Source organism: Camelus bactrianus, chromosome 6 (assembly GCF_048773025.1).
Source record: "Camelus bactrianus isolate YW-2024 breed Bactrian camel chromosome 6, ASM4877302v1, whole genome shotgun sequence".
Lineage (NCBI taxonomy): Eukaryota > Metazoa > Chordata > Mammalia > Artiodactyla > Camelidae > Camelus > Camelus bactrianus.
Window position 1 is genome coordinate 64,183,585 of NC_133544.1, and position 25,878 is coordinate 64,209,462.

A 25,878-nucleotide genomic window follows, 5' to 3' on the forward strand; every position below is an offset into this window, starting at 1 on the left:
AAGATAGAAATAAAGGTTGGGGAAATAGAACTTCAGAAAAGAAGACAAAAAGGAACAATTAGTCAATGTGTTGAGTATGATTTTTTATTTCATCCCGTGTATACACAAAACCAGGGGGAGATGTGCCAAGTACAATTTGAAAGAATTCATGGAAGAAAGCACTCCCCTATGAAGAAAATGGACTGTTTCTCATGCCTTCTTCCTGTGCTGATTCCCAGAATCCCCCTAAAGGGCCCTTAAATGGAACACGTAGTTACAAGCAGGGGGTGGGACTGTGTTACTAGCTCTCTGAGAGGTGCCCTCTAGCCTAGCTGCTAGGCTCTCTTCCTGAGAGGGCTGTCCCTCTAAACTGTGTTTGGGAGACGCTAGGATCCTGCATGATAGCTGTGGGAGTCCAAGGACAGCAGTATGTGCCTGCCCCAGCCTGGGCTTCTGCTTCTGAGATGGAGAGGAAGAAGGTCAGCACGTCAACTCTTGTTCATTCCTTCCATCAAGAAGTACTGCTGCTGGTCTTCTCCTGAACAGGGGCAAGTGCACACTGTCACTGTGATTATTAACTTTCTTCCAAATACAGCAGAAGGAACACATATTCCTTTGGGTACTCCTTGTGAAATAACAGCTTTGGCAAAATAATGCTCAGACAATTCTGGCTCCCTCCAGAATCTCCTTTCAGATTGTAACCCAGCAAGTGGGTTTATTGCCCATTGCACCGTTAAGACCAAAACCCACGGCAGTGGTCTTTTGCAGACACAGAAAAGGCTTTATTACAGGGCAGCCAAGCAAGGAGACAGGAGACAATGCTCAAATCTGTCTCCGCTGTTGAGTGGGGTATTTATCTCTCATGGAAGTAAGGAGCAAGAGGAGGAGAGGACTCAGAAATGATTGGTAGAAAATAAGTGTAAGTTTCAACAGTTCTCTGCACAGGTGTGACTGTCCTTCATGCCTCTTCATGGGTCACATGTGCAGTTTCAGGAGGTTCTGTATGTTGCAAGCAGTGGATTTTTGACTTGTGATGTCCAGAGCTCATTATCAGCTCACTCTAGTCTCTCAATGTGCCTGCCAGATGCTCAATCCAAGTGGCCATTAGCAGGTTGCTTCCATTCCTGCTGTTTCCCTGGTACTCTGCAAAATAAGCTGGAGGGGGTGGGTGCGGTCTCTGTTAATCATTTGTTTCCAACTGTGGGCCTTGTAAATTACAGGGTATGTTTCAAGATATGCTGTGAAGAGCTCTGAGTCTCCTAGAAATGTGATGCTGTCAACAAATAGATTCTTCCTGACCCCTATGGTAGGCCAATTAAAATAATCACTCTTAGAAGAGATATTTATAAGAAAGGAAAATGGTTAGATAATCACTGTCAGAGGAGACTCAGAAAGAAAAGAAAATCTGGTTTAAGATCTTTAGGCTTTTGCCTCACAGTGCTGTTGAATTAGGTGGGTGGCTAATTTCACAGGACAAGCCTTAATATCTTAAAAGTTCATTCTAACTAATTTTTTCATTGCTCATTTCATCTAAGAAGATAATGTGAATTGCATCACACAGAACAGTTCCATATTATACCAAATTTGAGGGACTTTTATTATTTTAAGTTATTTTAAGAGCTTCTTATGGGGCTCAGGATTAGGGAATACTTCTTACCAGTGGCTAGAGAGGTTAGGTGCATTATGAAAAGCACCCGTGTCCTGGATCCAGCGTACCTAGGAAGTGAAGTTATATGCAGAAGGTCACTTGTGAGCACCAAAGTAGAAAAAAGGGGACCAGTGGTCTGGAGGGCCTTGTGCTCGTCTGCTAGGGCTAAAACAAAACAGCACAGTCAGAGGGGTTTAAACAACAGAAATGTGTTTCTCACAGTCTGGAGTCTGGAAGTCCAAGATCAAAGTGCCACAGGGCTGGCTTCTCCCGAGGAGGCTTGCCTCTTGTGGCTTTCAGATGACCACCTTCTGTCTGTGTCCTCACATGGCCTTTTCTCTATATATACCCATCCTTGATGTCTCCTCTTATAAGGACACTGGTCCTACTGGATTAGGGCCCAACCCTTATGACCTCATGTAACCTTAATTACCTCCTTAAAGGTATCCCTGTCTCCCAGTACAGTTATACTGGGGGTTAAGGTTCAACATATCAATTTGGGTGCGACACAACTCAGACCCACGAGGAGCCGGGCGAGTGGCCACAGTGGCTCTCCTCAGAGAGTGATGGTTCAGTTTGAGAGTCTTGATCTCTGACCCCTCCTCCTTAGGCTCCAAGAAGACCACTCCCCTTATGTTTACTTTCTTTCTTTAGGCAACTGACTGTGCAGTCACATAATTTAAGTTTCTGTTGGTTACAAACACATTCCAGCGGCCTCCCCTTGCCATGCCCAGGTTCCTTGATACATTTGCCTCTTCCAAGTCTCTTCAGACTCTTATGTCCAAAGGGTCTATATAGAAGTACATCTAATTGTGTCCATTATGAGATCATCTCACTAGGTGAAATTTAATCTAGCACCTAAAAAAATAACCTAGAATGCAAAAAGACAGTGTAGGGGACTGGTTAAGAGCAGATTCTAAGAACTGACTGCTAGGATTCAAATCCCAGTTCTGCCACTACCTGTGTGACCTTAGCCAAGTTACTTCATCGCTTGGTGCCTCAGTTTACTCATCTGGAAAAGGGGAATCTATTATTACCTTCTTCATAAGTAGGGCCAGGACTAGGGTGAAGCAAAAGAAGTACCTAGGGTGCAAAAGTGCACTTATGTGACCACGAGTCAGTGTCTCTTAAATTTTGCTCCCCAGATGCCTCTCTTGCTTTACCCCTAGTCCCAGCCCTGTTCGTAAGGTTGTTGTAAAAACATCAAATGAACAAAACACCTAGAACAGTGCGTGGCATAGAGGAAGGAATGTGTAAGAGTTAGATAGGCATTAACTGCTGCTATTATTATTATTAGGAGAGTATCGTGGAAAAAGAGCCAGAGTGGGATTTTGAAGAATTCAATTAAATTAAACAAAAGAAAAAAAACTGTTGACTTTTTGCCTCACTGCATCCCCAAAAGCAAGAGGGATGACCTCTCCTTTCTCCATAATAGCGCAGCTAATTGTTTCCATTGGAACCACCTTCACAAGTTCAGCCATGTTCAGAAACAACCAAGCTCTACAAAATAAAAGGTGGAGGGGCACAACTCAGGGACAGTGGGCTTTTTTCCACTTCTTCTGCCAAAAATGTATATATGACTATGAGTCTGGGACTCAACTGTGTAGCAGCAATCAAATATTCTTTATTAAGCACCCGTATATAGAGTGGGTTTCTTCCGATTAGCAGCCTGCAACTTAAAAGCAGGCCAATTCAAAACTCCAGAGAACCAGAGAATTACTTTAACTTAATACAGGATTTTAAAAAGTGGGGAAGAAATTCAGCCATGTTTCTCACTCTTGCCGAGTCTGCTCAAACTGGGATGGTCTGATCCTGAAATGTGACCTCGATATAAGCAGCCAGTGTGTACGGTAGTGTAAGAAGGATACAGGATTCATAAAGTTGGACTCAGTGATTTTCCTTGAATGGATTATCCAAAGCATCTACCCGCTGAAAGAAACGCTAGTTCTTTGCACAGAAAAATTTTAAATGAATAAATTTTAAAACATCAATTATAAATGTTTTAATGTGTATAGAATAGTTAATTGGTTATAGAAATCTTTTTTTTAATTTACCATTATCTTCTCAATGGATTTATCTTCAAAATATGTGACTTGTTTTTCTCCCTGTCATATGAAAGCATTTATGCTGGGGGGAAAAAAGGTGTTGCGTTTACTATAGCACCTACTGCTGTGAACGGTGCAAAATGAATACAATGTGGTCTCTATGCCTGAGGGACTCCCAGTGCAGCCAAAGAAACAGGTGCAGGCTCCACCCTTGATAAAAGGTAAACCGTGGTAAGTGGTATAATCAAAGTATAAACAATGTGCTGTGCTATTATGGAGAAAGGAGAGGTCACGTGCAAGCAGAAGGTTTAATGAGAACCTACAGCGTGCTCAGCGCTGTGCCCAGAGCTGTGGTGTCATAGAAGGTGCACAAAAGCCTTCACCTCCCTTCTGACGTGGATGACTATTTAGTTGGAGTGACAAAGCTAATACACATTCTCAAGAGCAGCAAACAATGTCCCATGTTAGGTTGTGGGCAGAATACTGAAAGCATTTCAGCCTTCCAGAGAAGAAGGAGGCCCATAGGAGCTGGAGTAGTGAGGGATAGATGGAGGATTCTAGGACATGGCGGGGTACCCTGGTGGGAGGGAATGTGGGGCCAGGAGGATCCTGGCCAAATTGCAACAGAGGGAGGAGGAGGCAGAGAGAGGAAGGCTAGTTGGTAAGAAGGAGGCCTTCAGGAACTAGGGGGAATATTACCGAGTGTAGTAGCCAACTTGAGAGCCATTAAAAGATTTGGGACAGACAAGGGACACGATGCAAGTGATATTTGATGAGCAGTTTGTAGGATGGAACAGAGAATGAAGGTGGTGGTGAAGGGGTGGTCTGGAGGTGGGAAAATGGGGGTAGCAGGGCCAGAGGTGATCCTTCAGAGGGAAGTGCCAAAGATCTGAACTAGGGACGACCTGTGGGAACAGAAGGAAAATGTTTCCACTGCATTTTATGAGACACAGCTATGAGAAGTATTTTAATAAAAGGAAGAAGGAGGGGAAAAAAGGAAGAAGGAAAGAGGAAGTAAAGTCTGACCAGTTAATAGAACCGAGTGCTTTCCACAGGGAAGGTAAAGTTGGGAGGCAGAGCTGCTTTAAGGGAGATAACTAGTGGTGGTTTATACACACTGATACAGTGGGAGGGAACAGCATGTCCCTCCTCTCACCCAGTCCCCCACTCCTTCCCATCAGAGAGAATCAGATTCAAAAGAATTCTGTCAAGCCCGGCATCCATTATGACTGACAACCAGATACTAAAAGTGCCAAATAAAAAATGTCACTTACCATCTGTCTCTGCGAGGATGGAGTCAGTAACCACTGCAGTAGCTGACCTTCAACACACCTTGAAAGGAGTTCAGGATGGAGACCAGGAATGAGGCACTCTGTGCTCTGGGAAAATGAGCAGAACATGTCTTCAGATAGATATTTTCAGGACAAAATTGTATGATCTCAATTTCTGGCGTTTCCCCATACTTAGAAAAGCACTAAAATCATTAACTAAGATACCTGTCCCTCATGGCTAGTAGTAACCCTCTTCCAAGACGTGTGCTTGACTGCATGTACCCCTTCTCCAAAATCGCATGCGTTCTGACCTCCCCACTCAACTCTGGAGCAGCTCCTCAAAGGCTGCTCTGTCAGGCTATAGTCCTCAGTGAGTCCCCAAATAAAACTGAAACTCACAGCTTTCATGTTGTGCATTTTTATTTCAGTTGACAAAAATATGAAGTGTTTCTATGATGCCACCAGACCCTCCCAGAAGAGTAGGGAAGAATCATATATTCCTCAACACAAGGTAAGGACCAGAGCTTTGCTAAAAGGGAGGTAGGGTATCTTTAGTATGGGCTCATACTGTGTTGACTTAATTCATTAATACTGACAATAATAAATGACCTTGAGAGATGTGCTCACTTAATACGTCAACCTGAATAGGAACCAGCAAGCCCATCATTCTCATTAGTAGAGAGACTGGATTTAAAGAACTCCAGAAACTGAAGCCTCCCTCACTCCACTGGCAGGTCAGGATCGGAGGGAGGACTCACAGGATACCCCTTCCTCTGAAGATCCAAGTCTTGAGGTGCCTTCCCTTGTACAGTGAAAGGGAAAATCCAGGCTAGCTAGAACTTCCATTTTCTCTCTCTTACTTTGTAATTCCCTTCTAAAATTGTCCTAGCTTTCCATTTAAGAACATCACAGGTTCCTCTGGTGTGTTCGTCCTGGGAAAGCTGATGGAATTAAGAAACAAGAGAAAGGAGATGGATCTGCCCTTCCCTAGTCCCTCCTAGCTCCTGAAGAGAAAGAGAGACAACCTGTGGGTGGGTGGGATGGGGCAGAGGCCGCAGACTATCTGTAGTGGCAGCAGAAAGAATCACACCCCTGGAGGAACCAGAGAAGATATACCTGGTGGAATAAACCTTCTGGCTTCTCTCTGTAAACTAGCAAATGCTGCCCTCCAGAGGGGAAAAGAAAGGAAGAGAAGAGCACTGACCAGCTCTGGGATTACGCTGGACATTTAGTGACAAGACGTTCAGATAGGAAATATCTACTGTGGCGTCAGGAGGGTTGAGACTAGACCTTATGTACGCATGTTTGCGTTGGATGCAAAAAAAAAAAAAAAAGTCTTCAACAGAAAGATGATATTTAAATATTTTTAATGTACATGAGAAGGAGCAAGTACTAAATGCTAAACACTTTCCTAGAAGTGGCTCCTGCACATTACATCTTTGCATCCTCTTCCTTTTGCAGCAGCCTGCATTGCAGACTCACTCATTAATCTCGCATCTTGGAGGTAATTTGGTATTTCTACCACCAGGTGGAGATGTTCCATCGCTCTTCACTTCGCTATCAAAGAGACGAGAGGTTCTTAAGAAATTTGGGGGTGGGGGCAGGGGTCAGGTTCTTTGGTTCCACCAGTTATACAAATAAGCACTTGCCTTCACGCCCAAGAGCGAAAAGAATTTGGAGAGTGAGCATGAAAGGTCAGGCAGTGGCTGCCTCTTCCTCTCTTTTTGTTTTCTTAGTCCTTTGGTTTCCATGGGGATCTGTGTTTGAGCAGCAACTCTGAATCCATTTACTGCCCCTCATGGCTTGGGGCTGAGCCCAGAGACTGGCTGTGAAAAACAGCAGGAGTTGGAATGGTTAGGAAAAAAGAGATTTATTTGGTAAATTTGGCTAGCAAAAGATGACAGGTACGGGAGGAGGGGAGATGGGGTGAGCCATGGAATGGGGTGCACAGAGGAATGCGAAAGGCAGATAATGTTTTAGTGCAAATAAAATTTGGGGGATGTTAAAATCTTTTCCAAAATTCTCTAATTAGGGGTACTTTGTTTTCTCAACATAGACCATTTCAGTACACTCCGGGCCCTTTATATGACCAGGCCCTCTCCAACCCCTATCCAAAAAGCATCAGTAGAGCTGTCAGAACCCACCTGGGGTCCTGATGTGTCTTCCTGTTCCAAAAGCACTCTAGAGCAAGAGATGAGAGCTCCAAGGAAAGACCATCCACTGTATTCCCTAGGCATAGGACAGTGCCTGGCCCACAGTAAACTCTCAGTAAAGTATTTGTTGAATGGCTGAATTAATAAGTGAGCAGTAAGACTAGGATGGCCTGGACTAATTTTACTCAGTTCTAACTTGAGAGAAGACAAACTAGAGACAAAGAAAAAATATTATCTTTTCTTGTCATCAGAATCATAAGGATGTGAATGTGTTCATTCAGAGATCAATTCATTCAAAGATTGATTAGAAGGTTTTGTTGCTTTTCTGCTTAAATCAGAGGTTTTTCATATTTGCATTACTAATAGCCCCTGTTTCTAAGAGTATTTGCATTTCCGTCAGTTTGGGCTATTATTCAGGACCCATTCACAGATAGCAGTCATCTGCATATGAACGGCACCCTACCTGCAGATAGAATCAAGTTTTCCCTCTTAATCGCTTACCTTCTAGCCCTATCTTTTCACCTCGCTTTCTCTCCCATTATCCTGTTTAATTACCGCTCTCTGTAATTATCTCATTTATTTACTTGCATTTTGATTGCTTGTCACCTCCCACAGGTAACAAGTTCCTTGCTGCTTTCCTCACAGAGCCTTCAATTGTAAATTTTAGAGTCTAAATGTTCAAGTCTTACTTTTTTTTTTTTTGAAAACTTATTCTTCATGATCCTCCTTTAATCTATTCACCCTCCTGCCCTCCAATTGGAAGTGACCTTTCCTTCCTCTGAATGTGTACACATTTGATCTGCATTTCTCATAGCACTCACCATTTGCTACCTACACAGGACAGCATAATAACATTAGCCACCAAATGTAGTGAGCTTGAGGGATTGGCCAGCCCCTGGGCCAAATGCTTTAACTGACTTTTGTTAAATCTCTACCACAATCCTATGAAGTAGGTACTATTAACCTCATTTTTATATGAGGAAACTGAGGCTCAGAGAAGCTAAGTAAAATGGCCAGAATTTTGCAGTGGATAAGTGGTGAAGGCAATTTAAACCTAAAAAGCCAAACCCCAGAATCCATATAGTCTTTGGAGTGCAGATTTTGTTGTAAGATAAATGTGTTGGAGCCTCAGTTCCATAATTCACGGCTGCATGACCCTTAGCAATCTACTAACCTCTCTAAACCTCAATTTCTAACTGGTAAAATGGGAATACCACTATCTACCTCACGAGATCACTGCAAGACAGAGACTCACATGGAAGAGGCCCCAAAAGAGTAGCTATTAGCATTACCTGCTTACCTGTTTGATCTCCCATACCAAGTTAACACTCCTCCAAAAAGGATCTGTTTTTATTCTCTTTGCATTTATGACACCTAGCACAGTGTTTTATATATAGTAACTAACTACGGATATTTGCTTACTAGAGGGAGAGAGGAAGAAAGGGAGGGGTAGATGTGTGGTTGGATGAATTGATGGATCACTTATTGCCAAAAACAATCAGTCCAAGTCAAATCTCCTCTCTTCTTCCCACAGAACTTTGCGCATCCTCTATGAAATTTCCTCACATCATATTACATTTTCTGGTTTAATATTTCCCCCTCAAGGAGAGGCAAGGTCCATGTCTTATTTACTTTTGTAACCCCAGCATCTCAGTTCTCTTGTTTCTCTCTTAATGTGAGTATGCATGTGACTTTATATGGAGAAGTGTGTATTTTTTAAATGCAGGTCCAGTGAGTGAAATATGAAATGCGTTTGATAAATGTTTGCTGAGAATATAACTAGTTGGAAGATCTAGCTGCCTTGGTCCTTATATCCCAAAAGAAGGAAAGGATTTCTCTGGCTTGGGCTTGGGTTTAAATCCCAAGATGATTCTGCCATCTGGAGATGAACCTATAAGCTGCTTTGGTTTTGGACTAGACTGACTTCTAGAGAGGTCACAAGGTCAGCAGGCCTGAGGATTGTTGGTTAATTTTAATATTGTTAATTAATGCAATTCAAATTAAATTTTGATATGCAAATTCAATTACAATTACATGAAGGTCTGCAAAAGAAAGGGAGAAAAAGCAGCTTTAGGAATGTAGTTGGAATGTAGTCATCCGCTCTGGCATTCCATCAGTGAGCGCGGAGTGAGTCTCTCAGTTCTCTTGTCCCTCTTTGATATGAGCACAAGTGTGATTCCATATTGAGAAGTGTATTGTTTTTATTCTACCTACCTCCTAAATGCAGGCCATCTATATCATTTGATGCTCAGCGAAAGAAACGATAATCTGTTCCAATACCAGAGCAAACAGTCTCTGGTGCATTCCTTCTTCGGGGGTTTTCAACTTTGACGCTGAGTGACTTTGCTTTAACTGATGCCTTTAGAAACTCCCATGGATTTATTATTGCAGGACCCTATGTAGAAACTGTCACAATAGACATATTCTGTGGATTGATGTAGCTAGTCATATTTAAAGCACAGAGTTTAAAGCCCGGGTGTTAAAGTCATCTGGTCTAATCTCATCATCACAAATGAGGAGACTGAGGTCTGCATAGACAAAGACATTTTCCCAGTGACTTAACTGGGAAGTAAAAGAGTCTACTAGAACCCAAGTCAATGGTTTCCCCACTAAAAATGAAAATATGTGTCATATGAGCTCTATTTGTGAAGCAGATTTTCAATACAAGCTCTTGAAGGGTAGAGAGGACATGAGGTCACATTCACATGCATTATTCCCAGCTAGTATTCTGTAGGTACCCAGTGGGTATCAAAGAATGGCCAAACTATGCTTTCATATAAATGTGCTTTTTATTTTAAAAATTATATACTTTTAATGCTCTTATTTTAAACCGAACTTAACTTTAAAAGGGATTTCATCTTACTCTAGTGCTTATGACATTTTTGTTTGTTTTCTAAGATTTTAAAGTATGTAATGTGATTTTATTGAGTTTATTTTCTAAAGCTATTTTCAGGTATCTTACTGGGGGTAGGAAGGGAGTGTTCCTTCTTTCATTTCAAGAAACAAAAAAGTTAATACTGAGATTTCAAGTTGACTGAATGAAGATGGACAGCTTAGAAATGGTGTGTGTGGAAGGATGGGGAGGTTTGCAGTATAAAAATGGGGGCAGGTGATGGAAAGAATACTCCCCTTGAATAACAGGCTTATTTCTCCCAATTTTCCCTCTTTACCCTCTCTGTTCCTTCAGACTTTTTGGAAACATGCATCCTGGTAACATTTATCTCTTGACAAAAAGATGGGAACAAATGTCATTGAACCAAATAGGGCAAGGAAAAATCTAAACCTCATAGAGTAGAATTTGGTCATTAAGTTTCTCCTCCAAATCCACTGACCCCCTCTCCTTATCTTAGCATATACATTTTAAAAGATATTTTTATCCTGCTCTCTATGTGTGTGTGTATATATATATATATATAGAGAGAGAGAGAGAGAGAGAGAGAGAGGAAGATAATATACATATATACACAGATATATAGACATAGATATGTGTCTATCTATCTATCTAAAGTAAGGAAGAGAAAGAAAGGAGAGAGAGCATTCACAACATGTGTAGTAAATTCCTGAACTTCATGTTAGATTCTGTGGGATTAGGATGATCATGGGGTCCAGAAAAGTACATAGCACTTTAAGATGGACAAAGAATAATGAATCAAAAGTGTATAATTATTAAATCACATAAGTAGCATGTTGTCATTCAGTCTCATTAAAATGCTTCATTGAAGAGAAGCACAAAATTCTCCACAATATACACCATACATCTTTAAATTCCATATTTAAGCTAGTTGCTATTCACCTCAAACCCACAAGTCCAATAAAGTCAACATTCACGGCAATCCTTCCAGTTCTTAGCTCCTCTCTCTGTTAACTCATTTGCTATCCTATTCCAGCCTGCTTGGACTAGCAGGTTGCCTTTGAGATCTTCAGCTCATCCTATCTCTCCTCAAGGATTCTGGCTTTGATTTGCCCATCAGCTCTCCTTATTTTGCTCTATCTTTTAGAGTAAACTGTCTTTTAGAGTAAACTCTAATAAACACCATGAGAACCATGGGTCCTGGCTCATTTTGAGGCCATATGAGCAGTTCCAGGATAAATGAGGAGCCACATCAGAAGTCCCTAAGCAGGGAGAGGATATAACTCAAAGACAGAGTGCATGCCTAGCATGCACAAGGTCCTGGATTCAATCCCCAGTACCTCCACTTAAAAATAAACAAACAAACAAACAAACCTAATTATTTTCCCCAACAAAAAGAAAAGAAAAAAGAAGTCCCTAAGAATCCTGGGGTTACCCTAATTATGGATGAGGAATAAAGCAGTGGTATAATTTAGAAATTTAAAAATGTTTAAAAAATAACAAAGAGTTATACCAAAAGATTGAAGTCCAAGTAATTACAAAATAGCTGCATAATAATAAACTGGATATTTGCTTTATTATCTGTTGTGTACTAGGTACTCAGCACATAGTAAATGCTTTAAAAATATTTGTTGAATAAATGAATGTGAATGAATAAACTCTACCAAGGGCAGATTTAAAGGATTTGCACTTAAAATATAATTAGGAATCAATTGGCATCATCAAAATGTTTCTCAATCCTTATATTAGTCACTGAAGTATTCCTTTCCTGGGAATGGTTCCAATGTGGGGAAGGGATTATTATTATTTGACTGAAATCGTTTAAAGTATGAAGTTATCAGAATGGACTTGGCTCCTAAAACACAATGGTCCCCACAAGAAAAGAAAGTTCATAAATTCTAGAGAACATGGAGAAATTAAGATCTAACTTTTAAATTTTTACTTATGCTTGGGTTACCGCTCATTCTTGCCTCTTCCCATTTATTCTCCAGTTTCATGGTGTAGACAAAGGGCAAGTCCCTGAGATAAGATCTGGTTCAGGAGAAGCTTTTGAAAAGTCACTTAACCGCTCTTGGTCATAGTTTCCTTATCTGAAAAGTGAGATTTGGAGATGATCCCTGTGGCCCTTTCTCGGTCCAAAGTCCTTAAAAGTCCACTTGTTCCTCTTCTTAAAGTTTCCTCCTGAAAGCTCTGACCATGTTTCTACTACAGGTTGTCAGTTATTCATATTTTCTGACATACTTCAATCCATTTGTTTGTATTCCTCCAAAGACTTTCCTCTGTGACTTAACTGTTTCTTTCCCATCACTCTGACTTGTTTTCCTTTCTCACAGCTTGGTTTATCTTTTCTTTTTTTTCCCTTTGTCATCATGCTCCACCCCCCTTACCCTCACTATTTGTATTTGTACCTCATTTGTTGATTCATTGATTTTCTTTCATCCTTTGTTGATTTGTTGATTTTCTTTCAAATGACCAATCTCAAGATCCCCAGAACTTTAGCAAATTGTTCCTATTATTTCTCCCCTGAAAACACAAACCCACGTATTCCTCCCCACCCCCACTCTAGGCTCCTCCCCACTGCCTGTTAGGCTCATGGCCCTTCCCCCACAGCTACCCTTCCCTGTTCCACTACCTTGACCTCTTCACAAAATCAGTTTCCCCTTTATTTAACCTGAGTAACACAGAAAAACCAAGGAAAGCAAAAAGAATAACTTCTATCCTTTCTCTTATGAATGTTTCAATTCTTGCCGTCCTTTGCAGAATAAAGTCTGAAAAGAAACACCAGACAAGGCTCAGTCTGAATGACCCTCCTGATCTTCTCTCCCTCCCTCTGCCCCTAAAACACCATGGCAACTGCCACCTGAAAGAGGCCAGGCGGAAATCATCTAATAAGACCAAGGATTGCTTGCCAATGCTTTCTTATTTAATAAAGTTTTGAAAGGGCACTTTGCCCTTACTCTTTATTGCTCTACTCCCTTAATGCTAGCAAGACAAAGAATGTGGGGTAGTACATGTAATTATAAGAGCCATAATTTGTCGTAGATGTTTATTTGTAAGTCTTCAGCTTTTCATTGGAAGTTGAAAGTTCTAAGTCATCCTCCAGGTCTGCAGCCAGAAAGTGAGGCGTATAACAGAGGCAGAAAGCAGTGGGGTGGCAATAAATTGTTACATTGTGGTGGAAAAAAGCACAGGCTGTCCAATTGGGCCTTGCTTGGGCAAATTTGAATCTGCCACTTATCAGCTGTAAGACCTTGAACAAGAAAGCTACCGTGCCTTTCTATGCCTCAATTTCTCCATTTATAAAATGGGGTGTTCTGCTTGTCTAAGATGGGGATTATATAATGCTTCCCTTGCAGTTATTTTAAGGATTAAATGAGACCATGTAATCAAAGGTTGTGGCACGTAGAATGCACCCAAGCTATGATTAGCTGTGATTATGGTTATCAATAAAAAGGTTACATATGTTTCTAGATTCCTAGCTTAGTTCTCTTGCAACTGAAATCAAATTCCTCATGGGAGTCTAACTTTTAGGAAGGTAGAGGAAAACTTTTCACAGTGCCTGCTTTTCTACAAACTAGAAAACGAGGAATGCTAAGAGCAGAGTATTGTCCTGAGAGAAGCCTTGAATGAAATACCAAAAACTTGCCTGGACGCCCACATGACTATCATTGTATTTTTAGGGCAAAAGCCACCATGAGTTTTAACACTTTTCAATGACTTAAAAGTATATGAATTTCCAAGGGGGTTGGGGGTGGGAAGGGACAGACTGGGATTTCAAAATTTCTAGATACTGACAGGCATATGCAGAATAGATAAACAAGATTACACGGTATAGCACAGGGGAATATATACAAGATCTTGTGGTGGCTCACAGCGGGAAAAAAAATGTGACAATGAGTATATGTATGTTCGTGTATAACTGAAAAATTGTGCTCTGCACTGGAATTTGACACAACATTGTAAAATGACTATAACTCAATAAAAAAAAAGTAAAACAAAAAGTATATGAATCTCAGTAACATCAACAAACATTTGGCCAACAGCAATACATATATTTGAGAGGCATGTTATTTATTGGGGCCACAGGCTAGGCTCCCTTCCTGTGTAGAGGGATTCCATTGCAACAACACTGCAGTCCCCTAGGAACCCAGAGCCCCTGGTTTAGACACCAACAGTCAAGCTCAGTTGTCTTATACTTGACTCTGGGAAAGAATCATTTAGGAGCTTATTTGAAAATCTTGGACCTCACCCCCAGAGATTCAGATTAAGTAGATCAGGGGTGGAGGCTAGAAATGGGAGTTCTTGATAAATTCCCCCATGTGACTTCAGTGAGTCCAGGGGAGTGTACAAGGGTACAGAGCTCTGGGAATTAGCATCCCAGACTGGCCCCTCTTCTTTCTCTTCCAAGGATCTCATTCCAGTCACCTTCTCTTCGTTCCTCTCAGCTCTGGGCTGCTTTAACTGGAGTGTTGTGCTGATATCACAGAACGATGTGTAGAAAAATCTCTGAGAGTCAAACATAACATCTGGCTTTCTTTAAAAAGCAACAACATTCAATGATACTTCAATTTAAAAAAAAAAAAGCAGCAACATACATTTCCTTCTTAAGGACGTTAATTTTGAAATGAACTGCACCTTCATATCCATTTTCACTAGTTCAGAGGCAACCTGTGCTCACAAATGAAGGATACAGATTATGCTAGAGTGGTCTGGCTTGAAAATTGGCTCCACATTGTAAATAGTACTTTAAACTATTCCTGAAGAGAAAAAAATTTAAGGGCTAATAGCCAATAGGGGAGCAAAAATAGAAAATGTTGAACAAATTAGAAGATATCATAAGAAGGAATCACAAAGCCGGAAGAAAGAGCTCATCTTCACCACCAACTCCCCCAACTAGAAGATTCCCCCTGGAGACTCTCAGGCTCCCCACACGGGAAGGAACTGGGGGTAGGGTACCAGGACAAGTCCCTTTTTCCTATCCTTTATTATCTTCAATGCCCCTGAGTGCCTCTTCAGCTTCTTGGGAACGTAAATGCTTAGTTTACAAGGTCAAATGACCTTGGAACATTTTCCAAAAGTTAAATCACCATTTGAAGAAAGAAAGGTGTTGCTTTAATATTCTCTTCTGCTGCTAATTCTCTCTCTGTCTCTCTCTCTCTTTCTCTCTCTCATTTCCCCCTCTCCTTCTTTCACTCTCTAGCTCTTTCTCTCCCTCCCTTTTCTCCCTCTCCCTCCCCCTCTTTCCTTCCCCTCCCCTCTCCACTTCACCACACACAGAAACCCCTTTTCAAAGGGGCTTTTTTCCAACTCAGTGAAGTAAAGCCTTTGCCCCTTTGTGGGGACGGCTCATTAACATTCCCACAGCAGCATCTCTTCAAGGATTTTACTTTTGTAACTCTGTGGGGAGGTCAAGAGGCCACAGCGGAGAGGTAAAAGGGAAAAAATGGTAAATGGGGGAGGGCGGAAGAAAGGAGAGGAGGGGAAAGAGCCCGTCCTTTCACAATAAGGCCAGCAAGAAGGAGGGTGGACCAAAAGAGGAAAACATCAGACAGACAAGACTCAGGAAGGAGATGAATACTGGGTCCCCAGATCTGCCCTCGGAGATCTGCAGACTCCTGAGAAAAGCAGAAAGCTATGTTCCTTCTGTCATTTCCTGTCCTCAAAAAGGAAGTATATGATGGAAACAGTGGAATGACAAGGTGCAAAACCCAGTCTATTTCACCGAGAAATTAGAAACTTTCCTGGCCTCAGTGTTCCCGTTTCCCCTCCCACAACTGAGTGATAACTGCATCTGTCTACCACAGGGAGGTTAACAGGATGAATCAGACAGTGACAGCAAGCATTCCAAGGGTAGACCACGAGGGAGCTACTCAAGGTCCTGACCCCAGGAGACTGGGAAAATAATGGAGATTCAGTGAACTCCAAAGCAAAGATCAGAGTGCCTCCCAAATCTCTTCAGATGGGGGTACCTGCCTCATTTTTCACCAGCAATCCTCCTACCATCTGTGGTCTCTCTCTCTCCCTTTCTTGGTATTGCCGAACTAGCCCAGGCTTGTATAAAGGAAAAAACAAAGGAAACTTCAAGTTGGTACCCAAAACTGTGAGTGAGCTTCACTATTCTTTGAAGACACAGCCACCAGATATTTACATCACTAAACTCCAAAGGGGAAAATAATTCCCACTTTGCCTGCCTGATGGTGTCTCAGATGCTTCTCATCTAAGCCAGAAGAGTAAAATGGAAATACAGTTAAAAGAAGAAGACCTAGGCATTAGAGCTAGAAGATAGGGCATATCTGGATGTAACATGCCCAGTAGTATAGTATTACTCAAATTCAGGTAGGAACAGCAAGACCAGAGATTAAGGAACAATAAACGAATCACCCTTAAGTATGCAGGCTGAGGAAAGAGAGCCCTGGTTGGTTGCCAAAGGATGTATTCTGGAGATGAAGGAATTCTTAAAGGTCAAACTTTATATCCACAGGAAAACTCTTTCCACAGAACCCTTGACAATTGTTTTCAGCATCTGTGAGAACATATTACAGAGAGCTCACAAATTTACTGGAGAGTCCGTTACATTTTGGAAAGTTTGGGGAGAGTATAGGTCAGTGGTAGAACACAGGCTTAGCATGCACAAGGTCCTGGGTTCAATCCCCAGTACCTCCATTAAACAAACAAACAAACAAACAAACAAACCTAACACCCCCACCCCCACCCCATAAAACTGAGCTGAAAATGCCTCCGTGTAGCTCCCACTCTGCAGTACCAGGGAGCTCATCTCTATCATCTTCTCAAAGGTGGCCTCCCTTCAACTCTGGGAGCTGGACAGGAGTGGGAGAGACAGAAAAGCCACTAATCCTGTTGCTGTTTTAAATGAAATTCGATTCATTAAGATCAATCACTTTTTTTTTTTTTTTTTATGCTAGGAGTCTGGTGGCATGTTATACCTTTAACAATATAGAGAGGGGGAAAACGCCAGACTACGGTCAGGCAGACCTGGCTTCCCGGCCTGCCTCTGTTACATCATAGCTGTGCAACCTTAGGTAGGTTACTTAACCTCACTGAGTCTTTTGGTTCATCTATAAAGAGGATCATCTATAAATAGGAGTAGTAAAACCTGTTGTGCTAATCTCAAGAGATGTAATACTCAAAATACGTCATGTACATAACGTTTTTACTCAGTCTTTTTGCCAGGCTTTCACATCCTCATTTTTGACGACAGGTCGTCTTGGCCTTATAATAAGGATATACCAGAAAGTTCTCATTTCAGCTTGCACCCCTGAAACAGTCACATCATCAAACAAGGTGGCACAGAATCACGAAATAACCAAAAAACACTGTGAAGATCTTGGAGGAAGAGTTAGAGGAACAACCGAGGGACATTTTCTAAACAGACAACTCGGGGAGAGGCCCGGAGCCCTGGCAGGGAGGAGAGGGTTAAATCCTTTCCTCTGCAGTACAAAAGAAAAGAGTGTGCGGAAAGATTAGGATTTTTGCTTTTACAATGGGAGCTGCAGAAGCGTAGGGAAGAAGCTGAAGAAAAAAAAGGGGGCGTCTCCCCTTTAAAGACTTGCAGAGATTGAGAGAGAAAAAGAGAGAGAGTCAGGGACAGGGAATCAGAGAGAGCGCGCACGTCCGTCTGTCTGTCCCTGGGAAGGGAGACCGTCTCTGCTTCACAGTGATTGGCACTGGGGGAGAGGCATCAGTTGGCTTCAGACCCAAGGGGGAGACCAGACCAGGTCACCCCGGTTAAGATTAAGTGAGCGTTGCCCCTCCCCATCCCACCTCTCTCTACCCGGGAATGTCTCGGCGAAAGCAGCGGAAACCCCAACAGTTAATCTCGGACTGCGAAGGTCCCAGCGCGTCTGAGAACGGTGGGTGCCTGGGGAGGGGTGGGGGAGCCCTGAGTCCAAGCCTGTGTGGGTCAGGCCAGGGCAAGGGGAGGGCACCCGGGCCATGGGCGAAACCAGGGGGAGGACTTGGTCACTCGGGGGGGTGGAAGGAGTTGAGATCCAGGGAGTATGGAGGTGACCTGTGCTGGGGAGAAGCCCCGCTTGGCTTTTCTCAGGGTTGATTCTGTTTGTGTTTTCCGTGTTGTTTTTCTCTGGATGAAATGGAGTTTTCAAACTGGCTCTGTCTCCCCACCCAAGAGTTTTCTCCCCAGGTCCCCCTTTGCTCACTGGTCTTTGTGCCGTTGCTAAGTAACCTCCTCAGACCTGAAGACCGTCTCTCAGGGGTGGGATTTTTCCCCCCTTTTCTTTCTGGAGAGTTGGGTTGCAAGAGAATGAATTGGATAAACATGAAGGTTCCCCTGAGGGAGAAGAGAAAAAAGTTTCTCATTGTTGGGCTGAGCAGAGAACAGATCAGATCTCCCAGAGGGAGAGAGCTAATGTCGGTCAGATGCAGCCTGTTTGGGGTGTGTATCTGTGTCACCTGGGTAGAGGCTGGAGGAAAGGTCTGGATGAGGGGCTTAGGTTTGTGCTTCAAGGGAGGCCAAGCTTAAAAAAGAAAAAAAAAAAAAGGATGAGTTAACATGCCTGTTAATACATGCATATCCTATTATGAAGATTTTATCATCTGTTTGTTAAGTAATAGATTTTCTTTATGAGGGGGAGACTTTCATGTATTCTTATAACATTCCAGTAAATAAGAGGTAGCCAACAGAGCAACTGGGGTATTGAGAAGTGACATTGCCCAAAGTTTCAGAAACAGGCATAGTCAGGACAAAAACCTAGGCTTCGTGACACTCAGGGCTGGTGCTTCTCACCCCACCTAAATTAGGGTCCTCCAAACTTGCTAGATTGTGGGTAGATCTGGGCTAGAGGCTGGGAATCTCTATCTTTGCAAATGTTCAGGTCATTTTTAGGATCAAGCAAGTTTTGGACAATCTGATATGGCTACGTATGTTCACACTGTGAAAGTTTGAAAGCTCTGGCCCAGGGATAAACCATTTATTTAGCAAAGAGTTGATTTACCCGACAATGTAGTGTAGGATTAAGCACAAGGGTTCTGAAGCCAGACTTTTCAGGATTCAAATCCTGGCTCTACCACTTGGTTAGCTATGCAACCTTGGTTGGTTTACTTTGCCTTTCTGCCTCAGTTTCCTCACCTGTAAAATAGGGATGAATATTACTCGCTACCTCATTAAATGATGGTAAGAATAGAAATGAGCTAATACATGTCAATACACTTGGAAAAGTAACTAGCATAAATATGTGCTTCATACTTGTGGTACCGTCCCTAGCATCAATAACTACTTAATATGTGGGTACTAGTCTTATACGTATATAAAGCACAGGAGCCTCTTGGCGAACTTAAGCATTTCTTTATAAGATGTGTGCCCTAGGATAATGTATTTGTATTGACTAAAACTAAATCATAGATTAAATTTACCTTTGCACCTGTTATAAAAAAAAAAAAAAAGACTTGAGATCAAATCAGTGCACTGTGTGCTATGAAACAACCTTAACAGACATACAGTGTTTTGGGTAAAAAACATCCCCCCCTCAAGTTAGTGCTTTACTGGGATTCCCACTGTGCCAATATTTAGAGGTTCGTGCTGGTGGCATCCTTCCCTCCTGGGACACGTTAACCCTCCTTAATGCTGCTGCAGGCCGGATGTTTCCTCCTCCTGCTCTACAGGAGACTTCCCCCCAGAGCCTCAGAGATGCCTTACAGTCCTGCTCCCCTGCTGGTTAGATTGTGGAACAATGCTGAATCCCTTCCACCCCAGAGGCCTCTCCTCTCCAATCCTCTCCCCTCATCTCCCTGTACCTTCAGCTCACCCAATCCCCATACCACTGCTGAGAAAAATCTGGGAGGGAGTCACAAGAAATCTTCCACAACTGCCCTGAGTGGATTCTCAAGCCCCTTGAACTATAGCTCTCGTTTGGGGCTGTGAACATTCAGGGGCACAGGGATGCTGCTACAAAGCCATCCCCATAGAAACTGTGCAGGCTGGAACCCAATGGCAGCAACAAATTTCAGTTGAAATTTTGCCTTTGAACCGTAAAAGTCAGAAACGCACATGTAAGGAGCAAGAAAGCAATAGTAACCTTAAGAAAGATCTGCCTTAAGAAAGCCTCAGGATTTTCTGTTCAGAATTTTCCTGAGAGTGAAATATCCTGGGCTACTTGCATGACCTGGACTGTCATTGGGTCTCATTTGTAAGATGAGGTAGCTAATATTTGATCAAATCTAAAATTCCTTTCTGCTCTTAGAAGATATATAAATAGGGTTTCTATTTGCATATGTGATCTTCAGGCTCCTGAGTTTTCCTTCTACCCCAGAGACATTTTCTTGTTCTGCATGCCCCAGAATTAGGTAGGGAGGGCTCTTATTTGGGGGCTCTTATGTGTGTCCTTTTACCGGTGTACCCATGAAACCATGGGTACCATCATGAATATCCGCAGACATTTATTTAGTAGGCGAGGGTGCCACTAAGGTTTCCAGGAGTCTTTGCCTTCTTTTAGGCAATGTTTACCATATGTGACAAGCAAATGCTGAGGCTTTGTTGCACATTTTAAAAGCCTCATCTCTGCAGTGACCTAAGACATTACCAAGACACAGTCTGAAAAACCTGTTTTCCAGCCCTGTTTCTGCTCAGCTTCCCTAACCAGTACACCAAAACCTAACGGAATAGTTATTGCACATAAGTGATGAGAAGGAAATAGTCTATTTACTTAAAAACTCTGGAGAGAAAAAAAAAATGTTCTCTCTCCCCTACAGAGTCTAGAAATCTGGATTCGAGACCATAAGGGATGTGAATAGGGAAGATGTAAATTAGTACATCTGGGAAATAAAAGAAATGATCAGAAACCCAGATATTTAGTGAGAAGGAGAAACCAGGACAACAGCCAAACAGATCTAGAGGGAGAAATGGAGGTTGCCAGACAGCAAGAGCAGCAAAAGGGGAAGGAAGGCAAAAATATAGAGTTTTGAGGGTTCTGTTCTCTTTATAGCTGGAAGTAAAAAGCATCATCTCTCAGGGTGTTCAGTCCTGAGCCTTTCAGCCCTAAGGACCCCTGGGTCAAAAAGAAAACATTCCTGAGTAGATAGAAAGTAACTCATGGTGCAAGAGCGCCCTGAATAAGGAAGCAGAAATCCTGGTTTTTTAATCCAGCATGGACTCGGAAGCTTTGTGACCTTGGGCAAGTCCATTCTTCTCCCAGGGATTCAACGTTTAGCCTTTGAATAACAGCATTCATCGTTAATATCCGCAGAGCATTTACTATTTGTCAGGTCCCATGCCAGGCCCTGTATGTATTCCCTCTTGTTCATTCCTCCCAACTCTGCTATTATTACTTCCATTAATTTTTTTTTTTTTTTTAGAATTTACAGGAAAATATACATGACAAAATATACCATTTTAAGGCATACAATTCAGTGGCGTTAAGTATACTCACAACATTGGGCAGCCATCACCACCATCCATGTCCAGAACTCTCTCACCTTGCAAAACTTGAAACTCTATACCCATTAAACAGTAACTCCACATCGCCTTCATCCCACGCTGCCAGCTACTGGCAGTCACCATTCTACTTTCTATCTCTATGAATTTATCAATTCTAGGTATCTCGTATAATGAAATCATGTAACAGTTATGCTTTTGTGACTGGCTCATTTCATCTTAGCACAATGTTTTCAAGGCTCATCCACATTGTAGCATGTACAAGAATTTCATTCCTTTTCTGTGACTATCCCCCCATTTTTAAAAGAAATCCAAGCCTTAGAGAAATTAAGAAACATTCCCAAGGTCACGAAGATTAGAAAGTGCTGGAACTTGGACTCAGGTCTGTTTGATTCAGAGCTGGCACTTTTAATCACTGTACTTGGTAAGAGGGTCAGATCTGTAAGATGGTGTGGAGTCCATGTTAAGTGCTGAGTCCTTTGATGTCAGAAAATGACTATTGAAAAAAAAAAAACCTTTTTGTGTTTGATCTAAGATATTCCTATTCTGGAAATAAATATATTTTTCTCACTTAGCACCAGATGTCCACTGTGTTGCACAGGCCACTCACTAGGTGTGGGTGGCAGAGGAGTATGAGTAGGTACTTAGGAGAGAGGAGTGAGGAAGAGAAGATGAAACATTCTCCCTTAGAAGTACCCACAGCAGCAGTTACAGACAACTCAATTATGAACACTACCAATTGGTGCTGGTTCAACATTAACAGTAAATTTAGGCAGGGCCTTACATAGTGTGCTTTGTTTCTTTAGTGGCTGGATGATGGTTGAACTCTGTGTAGAACAAAACCTTTCATTTTACAATTGGAAATATGGCTAAAGATGCACATACCCTGGGAAGGGCAATACAATCACTTAAGTTCACAGTCAGGTGTAAATCATATCAAATTCTGTTCATGGACGCAGGATGCAAGAGAGCCAAAGTGTGGCTCTGGACAGAGTAGAGAGGGAACCTGACGGGAAGATTTAGCTTCGAGCAACTCATTTGCCTACTTCCTAATTTTGGCCAAGTTGAGCACAGATACGATTTGTGAGAAGGTTTGATGGGGAGGGCACGCCTCTGATATGTACTGCGGGGCTCATCCTTGGCTGTACATTGGAATCACTTGAGGAGCTTTACAAACACTGATGCTTAAATCCCACCCTCAGGGAATCTGAATTAATTGATCTGGGTTACAACCTGGCCCTTGGGATTTTTAAAAGCTCTCCCAGTAATTCTAATGGGCAGCAAAGTTTGAGAACCTCTGTTCAACCCTACCACCCTGCTACTCACCTATTTTTCTTTTTGTTCTCCCAGCCATTCTCTCCCAAGTCTGATGCGCCACCAGGTTTAGAGAGTCACCTGGTTTCCTTTTTCCTTGTCATTTCAGCTCTTTATAAATCTAAACAAGCATGTCCAGGTCTCAGTCCTACGTCCATCCCAGACTTTGCATGTGACCCAGGATAGCTTACCTCCCCTTATCTGCTATCTAGGGACACCATTACCAGCTTAGTTTATTCCTGTGTTTATGGCTTCATTCATGTCTGCCTAAGAATCCTGCCCCCCTTTTCAGGATAGGCATTGAGTGCAAAGTGCTGAGAAATAGAGGGTTCCTCTTACAGGTGGCTGTTGATCCGTCACCTTTCACCAGGGACTAAATTTACCTTAAAGAAGAGCATGGATCAAATTACGCATCAGAAAGCAACTTTCATTAAAGAGCAAGAAAGGGGACAGTGTTTCCCAGGAGAAGATGAAAAGAAAAGGATTTTTTTTCTTGTCGGAAGACTTGACAAAACAGCAACTTGATATCAAATGTTCAATGCTAATTAACAAATGCTCAGTAGAAAGCTTCCATCTGATTCCCTCTCCCTTACTGAGGCCAGAGAGCAAATGGCAGATAGGAGCCACACAGGGCCCTTTCTCTAGCTTAGGGAAGCCACACCATGTTGATGTGCTTGAGAAAGCACTGGATACAGGAGTCAAAATTCTGAATGCTGGCTTCACTGAACTACTGTGTGGACCTGGAAACGTCATTTAACCTCTCCAAGCTTCAATTTCCTCATGTGTGAAAATAAACAACATTGCATTAACCTGTGACTTGCCATAATTGAAACAGAAACCACCTCCCTCATTGCAAGGGTCAGGCCTGGAAGCATCTACTTCATCTGTTTCAGAGACATCATTCACAATGTTAGGGGGGAGGGTATAGCTCAACCGGTAGAGTGCATGATTATCATGGACGGGATCCTGGGTTCAATCCCCAGTACCTCCATTAAAGAATAAATAAATAAACCTAATTACGTTCCCCCCAACACACACACACACACAATGTTAAGGCCCTTGTGATTATCTGAAGTTTCAAAATATGATTCAACACAATGTTTCAGTGAAAGTAGATGTCAAAAGGTCTCCCTTCCCTTGACATACATATGCCAATATCAGCCTCGGAAATGAATGATTCATAAACAACAGGAAAACAGTTCTAATTTCAGTATATGTGTATTTTAGCTTAATCGCTTTGTCACTGACAATGTAATTTCTTTAATACATAATATTGGGACTCCTCCCAAAATTTAAAGTCCCATGTGTACGTATTGTTGGTCGAGTTTTTAAAGGTTTTTATCCCCACAATATTTCTTTGAGGAAGAGAGCATACCTGTAGTATTATCACTTTATAAAAAGGGAAACGGTGGCTTAGCATGGTGTTACTGACCACTATGCCTCAGTTTACCAGACAGGCAAGAACAGAAGTGGGACTGGAACAATGTGGATTTACCGATGCCCTGGCAAACCACAAAAGTAAGGGCTTGTGGTCACTTCCTATAAGTAAGATAAGCTCTTTTAGGAAGCAGGAAACCCCTTAGGTCTCATTTCAAGGTAGAAAGCAAATGCAGAGGACCTGGTCCAGGAGGCATCTTACCCCTACTTATCCCCTCTGAATAGGAGGCCACCTCTGTGCCAGGGAGCAGGTGCTAAGTCATTTCCAGGCATTCAAACCAGGTTGGGGCTAAAAGGGGCTTTATGTGCTGAGAGGCTGCCTGGTAGCTCGTCCTGCATTTTTCCCATTGTTTCAGGAGGAGCTCCCCTCCCCCCAGGTTAGAGCTAGGTGGGCCTCTGTAGGCCTCTGCTGGCTCACATCTCCCCAAACCCAACTGTGTTGCCAGAGATGGACAATGGAGGAAGAAGGGCAGAGAAGAGGGTATTAAATAGGAGATAGTTCCGTAAATAAGCATAAACTCTTTAAATTAAGTGTGGGCCGGGTGATCTGTGGAGTAACTCGCATTCAGCTATTATTCTGGGGGAGGAGAGACGGGGAGTAAAGGGGCTTAGTGTTCCGCAGAGAGGAGTCCTGAAATGACTTCCTTGGAAATTCTACCTCGCAGCCTCCCACCCTGAGAAACTTCTTTTGTGAGGGGGGATGGGGAATACGGTGGGAGAGGGGGACAAATTTTGGGGTGTTTGGGGGGGGTGTATGTATGGATGAGCAGTAGATGTTCAGGGATTCCCCTCCCGCTCTGACTCGCAGACCTCTGAGATCAGACCACCCTCTCTGGAGTCCATGTTTTCCAGCCTCAGCGGATCCTTTATCCAAAGGAAAATAAGAGAAGCCTATCGCTTTGCTCTATTGAGCAAGGCTGAGTTTCCTACTGTGCCCCCTTGAGCTTGCTGGGGTGGGGGTGGGGGCAGGCCTTGGCAAAGACATCTGGAGATGGGGGGAGCTGGCAGAGGGCAAGGAAAGGTGGACCCCCACCGTGTCCCACAGCACCTGTCACTGAGCCTCCGGAAACCCTCCTGGGCTCTGGGCTCCCGCCCCCACACATCTTTCTCCCGCTCCCCCCCCCCTCCTCCTCCAGCTCCCGCCTCCCTCCCCAGCAGCTCCTCCCCACAGACTCCCCTCCCTAGCAGCTCCTCCCCCATCTCCCCTCTCCCAGCTTTCTCGCTCCAGCTCCTCCCCTCCTCCGCGCCTCCTCGTTCCCCTCCCCCTCCTCCGCGGCTCCCAGCCCCGCCGCCGCCGATCTCCATCTCTGCAGTCTGGGCCGCTGGGCGCAGAGGCTGCCGCAGCCCCGGCCGCCACTGCCGCCTCCCCCAATCCAGATTCCCATTGTCTCCCACTACCCCCGGCCTTCCACCTCCCGCACAACCATGGCGCACGAAGCCGGGAGGAACTCTCGTCTCGGGGGGCCCTGCGGGGAGCCGGCGGAGCTTGGAGGTGCGGTAGGGCCCAGCCTGGGCAGGGGTGGGGGCGGAGGGGACGCGCGGGGGGAAGGACTTTTCGGTGGACGAGATGAAATGCACGATTCTCTACATAGGACCGGCTCCTCACACCCAGTCGTTGGTCCCGCCTTTGGCCTGGGGCGGGGGGGGGGGCGGTGGAGGAGAAGGGAGTCGCTTGTGCATGCCCGCGCCCCCTCCCTCCCCCTGTCTCCTCTTCCTCCCTGCTCCCTGGCACAGGGTGCCGGGGTGTCTCCTGGCCAGGCGGGTCAGCACTGA

The 25,878-nt window shown here is 43.4% G+C and overlaps 1 protein-coding gene and 1 long non-coding RNA gene across 4 annotated transcripts in view; one reads left to right on the forward strand and one right to left on the reverse strand.

The window, feature by feature from the left end:
* Window positions 1–77: 77 nt before the first annotated feature.
* Window positions 78–21,688, reverse strand: LOC123615220 (uncharacterized). Its single transcript, XR_006722784.2, has 4 exons — window positions 21,350–21,688; window positions 4,947–5,051; window positions 1,637–1,695; window positions 78–1,134 (listed from the first exon to the last, which is right to left on the reverse strand). It is a non-coding gene; the product is annotated as an uncharacterized LOC123615220 (long non-coding RNA).
* SALL2 (spalt like transcription factor 2) overlaps window positions 17,591–25,878 on the forward strand; it is a 13,057-nt gene continuing 4,769 nt past the window's right edge. Inside the window, exon 1 of one of the 3 annotated variants that reach the window (XM_045512603.2) lies at window positions 17,591–17,818. In XM_045512603.2, coding sequence (XP_045368559.1) covers window positions 17,746–17,818 — 73 coding nt within the window. In that variant the 5' untranslated portion in view covers window positions 17,591–17,745. Of the gene's footprint in view, window positions 17,819–25,277; window positions 25,598–25,878 lie in introns of those variants that run through there. The other 2 variants (XM_010949632.3, XM_074365821.1) reach the window with 2 other exon arrangements.